We start from the raw sequence: 11813 nt of genomic DNA on the forward strand, positions 1-11813 counted from the left end.
TATTCTGTTCCTATCAAAATTCAAGGAAAATTAGTCCCTCAGGTCTATAAACTCAGCCTTGAACTATGAGCTGAATGAAACTATGCATCAATTCCTAGAAACGTGCTTACAATATTGTTTATCCTCTGGCTTCTGTTTGAAAAGCCTGGGAAATAACCCCAACATGTCTTCTCCATAATTCCAAGAACTACATCTCTAAGAATCCATGTGAAGTTTATGAGTATCTTCTCTAATATTTCTAGTAACTCGGAATATTGAAAGCATATATATAGAAGTGTGGACCCAAATACAGAAATCCAGAAAGCTTCCCAACATGGCATGTAGCTGCAGAGTCTCTTTTATTGGGTAAGAATTATGAAAGGCTGCCATGTGATTGCTTGCACCACTCCTTGAGCTGAGAATGTTTCTCTCTTAAGAAGGTGTAAGATATTTTAATCAGGATTTACTTCCCTTTCCTACTAGTCATTGCTTTTCTGTGGCTTCTGCATAAATAGCACTTGAGTTTTGCGTCAAGTTTTCATGGTTTTCCTTTCCACAAACTAAACTGAAAGTTGTGAGCAAAAACGAGCAGAAGAAAGAAATACTGAACATACCAGAAGGCACAGGAACTGAGGTAGGACAAGATTTGTCTGCTTTTTCTGATGTAGATAAAAATGGTTGCAATGATTAAAATACAACCTACTTGTATTTCTTATTACTTGCAGTAAGCTTTTGATTTGCCAGAAGATCTGATTGTGAACTAAACTTCTCTATGACAAAGCCAGTCTTGAGAATGTTTTTGGCAGAAAGAAAGAGTAGATTTATGTAACTAGGAATGTTTGCCAGATGGACGATAACAATCAAATTGTGCATTTAATTAAGTGAGTCTCGGTTTTAACTAGTTGAAAAACACGTATTTGGGTTTTGTCAGACTTTTAAAATAAAAGATGCTAAATATCATACTTGGGGTTTTTTTTTCATTATTGCACATGAAGGAAAGTTAACAAAATGCCATGTTTTGATGAATTTAGTATTAATTCTAAATATTACATCCTGTTACATTTACTGTTGGTGTCGCTGCTCCTGAAACACAAAGTGAATGCTAGGAAAAAAAGCCAAAGGGAACTTTAAATAACAGGAGAACTTCTGTTTTTCACAAAAGTGCAGTGGCAAACGCAAATATTTTTCAATATAGCAGTGGCACCGTAACTCCCTTCCTGTTTGAACAATGAACATAAGCCTGTGGTGTCTGGGGTCGTCTTCAGACAAGGGGTTATTGTGATAGGTGCAGAGAGCACCTCTTTCTCCTGGCATACAAGAGGATCTATGTATTTATCCCTTAACGTAGCAAAGAACTATGTTTTGAATGATTAGCCTGATTTCTCTATTTAACTTTGCCTATGCAGAACACTTTAGCTAAAACTTGATTCTTTGGTAGTTCCTTCTAGCGAACGCAGTGTTTCAGAGCAGTGATCCAAGATCGGCAGTTTGGAAACTGAATGTCTCACGTTTACACTTCTAGATACAGTGGAGTTTTCATATTTATACCTTTAGCAGCAGCACCCCTTTACCACACCTTTTCAAAAGGAGCACATCCTTCTGTCCAGGCATGGCATGGAAATCGATCTCATTGTCTGCTGAGGTGCTCGATGCCTTGGCTGACTGCCCTCCACTAGACAGGGGTTACCCCAGGGTTGCTCATTATTGCCATTTTCCCAGTAACAGCTTTTTGATATGCAGGCTGGAAACTCGGTGTTAATATCACTACAGGTGTCAGTTTCATTTCATCAGCATGAGTTAGGTGTAACACAGTAAAGTCAGCTGCCGTTGCTACACTGCCAGGAACCAGGAGCAGATCAGACCTATATCCATCTAGCTCCGTATTCCGTCTCTGATGGTGGCAACCCCTTGCATTTCCCCAGCTTCCTGACTGCTGTCCGTAGGCACCGAAAGGTACATCGCTGCCCAGTCGTTTGTTTCCAATCTATTGCCTTGACATTTATTCATTCCTGTTTCGGCCCTGCTGAGCCACCTCCCTGCACTGCTTGCTCTGGCAGTAAGCTCCCAGTACTGCCCACTTATCTCCGCACAGAGAAGCAAACTCATTTACCTGTTAAAAAGCAGACTTCAACAACTCTGCTGAGCACTCCAAGTCCCTGTATTGCAAGACCCTATGAATAACAGTGCTTGTTCACACTATCCACCGCCTTCATGAATCTGTAAATCTTGACCACATCCTTCTTTAGCTTCCTCCTTTCTATACTAAAGAGTCACAGGCTTTTTAGTCCTTTCTCTGTCTCCTTGATAATTTCACTTATCCCTCTATGCACCTTCTCTACTTCCATAATCTCTTTTCTTGGATGTAGAAACCAGAACTGCTTACTACAGGTATGCATGGAGGTGTTATTCAAGGTGACACCCTACTTTATTCTCCATAGCTTTCTTGATGATGCCACTCATTTTGCTGACATTTTTGGGTTGTTTCTGCTGCTGCAGCCAATGCAGAAATAACTTCATTAAATGGTCAGTGATGCCAATGCCAAATGCCCTTTCCTGAATCTAACAGCTAGTTTCAAGTTCATAGCACATAGGCATGGTTTAGATTATTTCCCCCAGCATGCATCTTCTTACATTAAAATACACTAACACTCATCTGCTGCCCTATCAGCATGGCATCTGCCACTTGGATAACTGTCTTCTCCAGGTTATTGACAAAGATACTGAACAAATCTGGTCCGAGTACCAAACCCTAGAGGATCCCATTGCTGATTCATTAAGCCCCACCCTTAGCTTCTTACCCTTCAGCCAGCTTTCAGCCTGTAAAAGAAAATGCCTTCCAGATCTCTGTCAAATTTATTCCTTAAGAAACCCTTAGTGCAGAGCTGGGACCCTTTCATCCATCATCCTTGCAGCCCTTCAGTGGGGCAGGATCTCCCTTTTCGCAAGACGCGCTGACTCTTTCTCAGCAGACTGGTCTTTCAATGAGCTCAGTGCCTTTATTCTTCGCTACAGACTCCTCCACAACATACCAGAGGTGGGAATCAGTCTCAGCATTCAGCAGCTCCCAGCACTGAGACAACTGACTCACAGCTCTCAAGCTGTCCTCTCAAGTCCTTCTTGTAGGTGAGAGCTGCACTGGTCAAATGCCAGTCCCCTGGCACGGTGCCTGATTGTAATGGTGGGTTATGTGCCTCGGCCAGCAGTCCCACAGTTGAGATCTTTCAGGATACTCATACGAATTCTGAATGCCATCTGGTCCTGATTACTTACTGCCCTCTCACTTATCTGGTTGGTTTAATACTTCCTATGCACATCCCTCCAGTGCAGATGGCTTCTGGGATCTGTTTGCTGCATCAGACGTGAAAATACCGTGACATCTTTGACGGGGGAGAATGAATTCACTGAGTTTCTCTGCTATGGTCTTGTTGTCCCTAAGAGATGTTTTGCTGTTGGGCAGCCCTGCCAATTCCTCACCAGCCTTTCAGTGAGTTTACAAAACTTACTATCAGCTTAAGCATCTTACTAGGTGTTTTTAACTTCTTTTATTTTTAATGCTCTTAGCTTCCTCTCAATATTTGACCTGTGATTATGCAGGTTTTCCTGTTCTCCTCGTTTGGACAAACCTTCTGCTTTCTAAGTGGTGATCCCTTCCCCATAATAGTCCTGCTAACTATTCTACTGATAGATATAGGGCTCAATAACTATTAAAATATATATTTCTTCTGGAATGTAGGCTTCTAACACAGGTTTTGTTGAATTTTATGTTTGTTTTTCTAAACAGTCTCCAGACTTATGTAGGCTTCTTCCTTCTGGGACTGCTTCTCTGTCCCACAACACTGCCAAACTTATTTCTACTGTGATTTCCAGTACAGGGCTCTTTCCACCAAACCTGCTTGACCTAGGACCTGTGTAGCGCTAAAGATGAAATGCAGAATAGTGTCTTGTGTTGTGGATTTGTTTGTAGAATTAATTATTCTAGATATCAGGCAGTGGTTGCATATAGATATTATATTTTATTCTGCTGCAACATCTCATCTTTATAAAAGCACCGAAAATCTCCTGCTGTTGCTGCCTGCTTTTGGCTTTCAAGTCTCACTTAGCATTTTCTGATGACTATCATCATCATGATGAGGAGTTTGATGGTGCATTCCTAGAGCTGTATTTTTATTATAAGAGTATGGGATGTCTGCCTACAAGGACTCTGCAGTGTTTCTCTTCAGCCATTATACTTTCACGCTGTTGCACAATATAGTCAGTCCTTCATGCTCAGTGCCGCTCCTCCCTCCACCTGTGCATCCTCCGCTATCATTACCATAAAGCTGGTAGCATGGCAACACAAGTTCCCACAGATTATTGTCTCTCCTGCAGGTATCTGTGGTTCTCCTTGCACCAGGTTTGCTGTCTCATGCCAAACCTTCCAGCTCCCTTGTCTCATTTTGCTCGGTGAGAATCAGTGCAGTGACTTGCAAGATTTGCCTTTCCTCAGTCACTCCAGATAGGAGTCACTCCAGGTAGCGTGTACCAGCCGACTAGACTTGTGGACAGTTGCATTTGTCTTCCCCAGTTATTGCAGTCAGGTTTATTTCCCTGCTGGCCTTCTCAGAGGGGCATGGGATGTGAGTTCACTCCCCTCATGGGTCTCATCAGTCCAGCCCACTTGCTCTCCCATGCCACCAGCTCCCCTGTTGCTTCTAATTAAATACTCCTCTGCAAACCTTTCAATCTGCAGCACCAGCAGCCTGGCTCCACTCTGGGTACAGTACAGTTTTTCATTTCTGTATTGCTTGCCTTTGTCCCAAATGATCCCGCAGTTCCTTACATACCTCAATTTCTCCTCTCTACAGTCTCATCCATGCCCTGAAATACTGAGTGCGTCCCAAGCTTCTCTCTTGCCTTGTAGCTGACCCCCAAAGATCCCACCTTCACCCCTGTTGCCCACAATGACCACAGCACCCCCAGGAGATCTGCACAGACAACCCCCAAGGTCTGCTCCCTGGACAGACCTTCTCCTACCTTGCTCCTGCTGAGCCATTCTTGCCCCAATACAACCAACCTCATCCTTTCAGGTCACCAGCCCTGCACACACACGCACAAAACCTGCCCTAGGCAGGCAGCCACACGTCATTTGCACCACCCCCCACCCCAGGCTGCTACCTGCATCCTGAGCTTAAAATCTTATAGTTTTTGGGCAATTTTATTAGCTTAGTATGTCCTCCAATTAAACAAATGTCCTCTTGCTTTTGCTCTCCCTGTTCTCTGCCTGGTTCGCACACCCATCCATTTGCTAAGGATGTGAGATTCGCCTTTGAGAAGAAATGCTCTTCTGTTAACTGCTTACAGTAAACCACACTCGTAACAGGCTATGACAAAAGGCAAAATATTTATTCACAATAAATAGATGTAATTTATAATATCTGTAATTTGTAGTAGAAGTTAAACATCTGTTTATAAAATCCATACTAATCAAGATGTAAGTGTTACTAAAGGACTTCAAAGAGGTGAAGAAAACTAAAAAAAACCCACCCAAACTCTACATCTAATCTACTTAAGCAGCCATTATTTCAGAAAAGCCTTTTTTGCTTGCTCAGCTGATGTGCTCTCTTTTCCTACTAGGGTTGTATTCAGAGCCTCAGAACACATTAGCTGCTTCTACTTGGTACCTTTCATCAGGTAAACTCCTATATAGAAAAAATCAGCTAGGGAGTTTCCATGAGAGAAGTCTTGCAGTACCGCTTAAGAGAGACTCCCATTTCAGATTGTTCACAGAATCATAGAATCACCAGGTTGGAAAAGACCCACCAGATCGAGTCCAACCATTCCTATCAAACACTAAACCATGCCCCTCAGTGCCTCATCCACCCGTCCCTTAAACACCTCCAGGGAAAGTGTCTCACCAACCTCCCTGGGCAGCCTGTGCCAGTGCCCAATGACCCTTTCCGTGAAAAATGTTTTCCTGGTGTCCAGCCTGAACCTCCCTCTTGTCCTGTCCCCATTGGCCTTCTTGGCCACCTGGCCACACTGCTGGCTCATATTCAGTCGGCTGACAACCAACACCCCCAGGTCCCTCTCCTCCAGGCAGCTTTCCAGCCAGGCTTCTCCTAGTCTGTAGCACTGCACAGGGTTGTTATGCCCCAAGTGCAGGACCCGGCATTTGGCCTTCTTAAACCTCATGTCATTGGACTCTGCCCAGCAGTCCAGCCTGTTCAGATCCCTTTGCAGAGCCTCCCTACCCTCTAGCAGATCAACACTACCTCCCACCTTAGTGTCATCCGCAAACTTGCTAAGGGTGCACTCGATGCCTTCATCCAGATCATTGATGAAGACATTGAACAGAGCACGGAGCCCTGGGGAGCCCCACTCGTAACTGGCCTCCAGCTGGAGTTAACTCCATTTCCCACCACTCTCTGGGCCCAGCCATCCAACCAGTTTTCCACCCAGGAGAGTGTGCGCCTGTCCAGGCCAGAGGCTGACAGTTTCCCAAGCAGAATGCTGTGAGAAATGGTGTCAAAGGCTTTACTGAAGTCCAGGAAGACCACATCCACAGCGATCCTTTCTCTCCTCTTTTTTTTCTTCTCAGAGAGAAGTTGTATCTTACTACTAGTCTTCCTTCTGAAGTCTTTTAGGAGATCCTATAGGTCCAGTCACCCACCTGAAACCCACCCTGTTGTTCCTAACCCACGAGAGAGTTTGGATGCTCTTACTGAAAACAAAGTTTATTGCCTGTTCTTAGATATGCCATTCCTTCTGTTTGTCTAGAAGCCCCAGCTTCCCACGCTCCCTGTTGCAGTGGTGCCAGATAAAAGTTGACTGCTGGGTACATCTGGTTGCTACATTTAAGCGATCCAGATGGACTCTAAGACACCACTGCAAATATACTGTGGGCCACTCTGAATGTAGCGCAAGGTCCCAAGCCATGGCTTGAGTTCACAAATTATCTCCCATTTACAGCACACTGGGAATGCCGCACTACGTAACTGGGAGCCCCAAGCACCCAGATCTAGAGCCCACTTTTTCCTCTGGGGATACTCCACCCATGCAGACAAATTAATTTCAAATTGTGAAGCCAGTGAGCTCCAGAACAAGAGATACAACGCAGTCGTGTCCTATCAACCCATTATCACTCTCTCTGGGGTACATTAATAGGTGTTTTTTTTCATACATCCAGAAATGCCATGTAGTTCTGGTTTTTAGGCTAAAATTTTCTATGCTCCATCTCTAGAATATGTTGGCAGATGCAAAGAGTGAATTGCTGCCAATTTTAGCAAGCAACAACACCAAAACCTTCCTTTCAAAATACTACTAGCTGCCGGTCATCTGAGAGAAAAAATCAGGGGTTCAGCAAGGAATAGACTAATAAGAAAAAAAATAGTATTTAAAGTGCTCTAGTGATGAGTGGTTTTGATTTAAATGAATTATAGTCTCCTAGGTGGGGAAACATCACTCTCTGTGAACAGAGCCCATTTTCTCACTGGCCATTTTCATCAGGGCTGTAAACGTGGGCTGCCCTGGAAGCTGTGGTGCATGTAGATCACTGTCTGATGCAGAGCAGTTGAGCACAAGAGAGGTTGTGAAAGTGGTAAATGAAGGAAAGGCCCCACAAAAAAGAGACAGAGGAAGCCTTCAGAAACTCCCAAGAAAGAAGAAATACAGTGTGAGGAGGAGGCAGTTCAAAAGGAACCATGTATAACTAGCACAGTATTTACACAGTGTTTGAGGTCAAAATGGCCTTAATTTCTACATTCTGATGTATAACAATGTACCTCTGGTATTGCTTGGGAAAATTCAGTGGCATGCTGCCAACTCCATACCAGAAAACTTTCAGTAGCTTCCAAAGACAAATTCAATTCTTTTGGGTTTTCATCCTGATTTGAAACACAGACTTACCAGTGGGCAGTGGTTTCTTGTCTGCTCAGGCTTTGGTGTTTCCATGGAATGTAACTGGGGAGTCAAAACCACTGACAGCACGTTGCCTAGTTTTGCACAGAGAAGACTAGAGAATTGCCATTAAACACACACACACAGACCACTCACCTTTAAAAGACTGCAGCACTTTCATAGGTTGAGACAACAACCAGCTGCTGTAATACTGAAACTGTTTAAAGATGATGTGGGGCTTTACGCCTTGAGATGTGTATTTACAGGGACATCACAAGTAATTACTCATTCAGAAACCTCTACTTCCAACTGCCCTCTGTGACTTGCAATTTGTGCCCTTAGCAAAACAGCCCTGAATAGCTGAGCTCCCTACCTGACCTGTAACCCAGCACTCACACCATTTCTTTTCATTTTGACAGAAAGACTGAGAACTCAGCTCTAGACCATGAATGTTTCTGAGATGGCACTAAACGACAGCTACAACAACAGCTCCTTCAACTGTACCATTGACAGTTTCAAGCAAGCCATTTATCCCATCATGTATATCTCTCTCTTCTTCTTGGGCACTGTTGGAAATGGCCTCTCTATTTATGTTTTCTTCCAGCCTTCACAGAGGAAGACCCCAGTAAACATTTACATGCAGAACTTGGCTATTTCGGATCTCATGTATGTGAGCACTTTGCCCTTTCGGGCCACGTATTTCTTGATGGGATCACATTGGATATTTGGTGATATCGTCTGCAGGATCATGACTTACAGCTTCTATGTGAACATGTACTACAGTATTTATATTCTCACTGTGGTCAGCATGGTGCGTTTCATAGCCATCGTCTACCCATTCAAACACTGGAAAGTAACCAACATGAAGTATGCCAGGATCATATGTGCAGCCATATGGATGTTCGTGTTGGCAGCCTCCAGCCCTCTGTTAAACAACCCTGGGTACAGTAATCACACCAAGTGCTTAGACCTTCACCCCTCCAGCTCACACAGGCTTCTCATGATGAACAGCTTTGTCCTCGTTGTGGGCTTCATTTTGCCATTCTGCATAATTATTATCTGCTATGTCTTCGCAGTCAGAGCATTGCTCAAGTCCAAGACTCCACAGTGCAAGAATGCAGCCTGTCGCAAGAAGGCACTGTCAACCATCATCATCACTCTCATCCTTTTCCTCCTCTGTTTCCTGCCATATCACATACTGCGAACTCTCTACCTGATGTACAGCGGCTGCAGCCAGGCCAGCCTGCCTGTGCACAAAGCACTGGTGGTCTCTTTCTGCTTTGCTTCCATGAACAGCTGCCTCGATCCTGTCCTCTATTACTTTGCTGCTGAAAATTTCAAATCAAAAATCAGAAGTTTGTTCTGCAGGTAGCAGATGCAGAATCCCAAAACTACATGTATGTGATTCTGATGGGACATCTAGACTGGGTCCATTCTATTCAGCGGCAGAAGCTGAGTGGTGCTAGCCAGTCTGCAGCCACGCTGCTGAGTGCCAGGCACCTCTGCAGCAAGAGCGCCTTGGAGAGAGCTCACTGGGGATGGGCAAAACCAGTGATCGGAGGTCAAGTGTGTGTGAACCCTGGCCCTCTTCCACCTAAAAATGTAGATAAATCTAGCATTCACCCTGCCCAGGGCAAGGGATCGAAGGGGACTTACTTCTCTGCTGAGTTCAATTTATTTCATTTCACAATACTCAACTACTGACTGAAGGGAAACTACTCACCTGTCCACCTCAGTGTCCGTGTCTTAATCTCCCTGTGCTCCATTTCCTTGTGTGTCAGAGGTACTTGGTTCAGAGGCTGCGATAACCAACAGCTTCATGGTGCCCCATCAGTTCCAGTTCGCACTGGCCAAAGGTTTGCACATGACAGAAATGTAAAGCAGCATTGAAACGTTCTGCTGAGGCTCACTTACAAAGCAGGCAGAGAGCCAAACAGGATCCGGCACTGGCTTAGGTTGTTCAGAAGGCGTTAATGTTTCCGAATTTTCTACTCTAAGGAGGCCACTGAGGTATTTTGCTTACCAGATCACTGATAGTCAAGTGAGATAACAATTTCAGGCAAACAGCATCAGCATGGACCGTTATGAGTAAGACGAGTGTTGTCAGTGAGGTCAGGATACAGGCACATGGAGCGCTGGGCTGCAACTTGCAGCTTGTCGCGCATGTGCTGATTCCTTACTGGCCGTTGAAACACTTGTTTGATGCTCAGTGTTAGCAGGGTTTTTCTGAAAGCTGAGGTTAGGCAGCTCAGGCCCCACATGGGGATCAAGAAACAAACTTTTAAAATTATTTTAGTCCAAACGTGTAGCTGGCAAGCGGTTTTCTCCACACAGGTAAACCAGTCCAACAGCAAACTGCTGCCAAAGGCATCCCTAATCCCTCACCTCCTTCCTGCTCAGAGGAGGAAACTGGTCCCTTTTTTTCATAGGATTGACTTCCAGTTACTTTGAACTCCCTGAGGTCAAACACACCAAGGCAATGGGAAAGCACTAAGTCAGGAGCCAGAGGAAAAGCAGGCAGCACAGGAGGAGAGGGTGAGCTGTTTTAGAAAGCAATGGGGAAATACATTTATGTGTATTTTGGAACATCTTTCTAAATGGCTGCCTGCACTTTTAAGTTTCTGAATATTTTCTAAAATACCTTTCCAAAAAATCTGATCACCTGCAATTAAGTGAAAACAGGCTCCAAACTCAGTTTGACCACAGCTAGATTCTGGTTTTAATTACTTCATTTTTAAAAAAGAAAAAAAAGACAAGAAGTTTTGTCATGTTTTTCAGGAAAGCAGCCTGCCCCGCAGGAAAACTAACAAAAATGCTGAACGCCTTCCCTGTCTGTGAAATCCACCCAAAGGATGGTTTATGTCAGCAAAGATACCAGTGTTATTGCTCCCAAACGAAACTGCAGCTTGCAGTTTTCAGTTCTGTCTGAAATATGCAGAAAACAAATACTTGCTGGTCAGGTGGAAAAGTACTTGGCAAATCACTGAAAAGTCACATTTTTCTTGGCTATCTACTGGTTATGTTTATTTGCAGTGTCAATCTGTTTGGGTCACTGTATGTTGCCTTTGGTGTAAGCACAGAGTTTTGTTGGAACTTCACTAAAATTCATGCACCAAATCCTTATTTCAATAACTCAGTAGAATACTTGACAGTTGACCTAATAATGTGAGCTGCTTTGCTTGGTTCCATTCTGTCGAAGGAAAGGGAATATTACCACTGGTTTGCAATAACAGTGGGTTTGAGATAGTAGCCTGTGCAGAGAGATGGCAGACAAAAAATTGAAAGGTTTTCTTCTGTTATGTGTAAACCTGAGCAGAAACAAGTGACAATCTTGGAGCCTCTGATGAGATACTGTACATGTTAAATACTAAAAGGGAATGGAAAAAATTAGCCACAGTATAATCTCACTAGCATGTTTCCTCTGTATCCATGCAATGCGCTCTATTATCAGATAAATTTGCACCTAGAGAATGTCTCTCTTTTAATTATGAGGTCACTTGTTTTTTTGTATTGACCATGCTAAAACTTTCTTAGCAATTGAATTGACTGTCACACTTGTGTTTTAATAAACTAGATTTTCTAGTTGTGAAAGATTAGTTTTTTATTGATTGGACAGCTAACAAGGAATCTCCTCAAAGTGCAGAAGGGGAAAGACCAAGAAACAGATACTGAGTTTCTGTAAGCAGGACATCATTTCACAAGAAAGGAACATCTTTGGAGGAGTGAGAGCATCCTGCTGCCTTCCCCACTGGCAAAATAGTGGGGAACAACAGTCAAAATCTGGGGTGCAGGAAAAGTAATAGATTTTGATTTTATTCTATGTTACTTGGAAAAAGAATTGGGATCATCCTTGTTAGGGATCCTCGCATGCAGCTTTAATAACACCTGCATAGTGTGTGACATTCCCATTTATTGTCACTTCTCCATTTGGTACCCTTGCATGTCTTTACTCATGGAGA

The 11813-nt window shown here is 43.7% G+C and overlaps 1 protein-coding gene across 1 annotated transcript; it reads left to right on the plus strand.

Moving 5' to 3' along the window:
- Window positions 1-282: 282 nt before the first annotated feature.
- On the plus strand, window positions 283-11426 carry CYSLTR2 (cysteinyl leukotriene receptor 2). The gene is made up of 2 exons (XM_069881533.1): window positions 283-613; window positions 8274-11426. Exon 2 carries the CDS (start codon window positions 8300-8302, stop codon window positions 9224-9226), a length of 927 nt encoding a protein of 308 aa, XP_069737634.1. The 5' UTR covers window positions 283-613; window positions 8274-8299; the 3' UTR covers window positions 9227-11426.
- Window positions 11427-11813: the final 387 nt, after the last annotated feature.

The sequence above is a fragment of the Phaenicophaeus curvirostris genome, chromosome 1 (genome assembly GCF_032191515.1).
Source record: "Phaenicophaeus curvirostris isolate KB17595 chromosome 1, BPBGC_Pcur_1.0, whole genome shotgun sequence".
Taxonomy (NCBI): Eukaryota; Metazoa; Chordata; class Aves; order Cuculiformes; family Cuculidae; genus Phaenicophaeus; species Phaenicophaeus curvirostris.

Excerpts from the sequence above, each read along its gene's own strand:
- CYSLTR2 (XM_069881533.1), top strand. The coding sequence starts at position 8,300 with ATGAATGTTTCTGAGATGGCACTAAACGACAGCTACAACAACAGCTCC.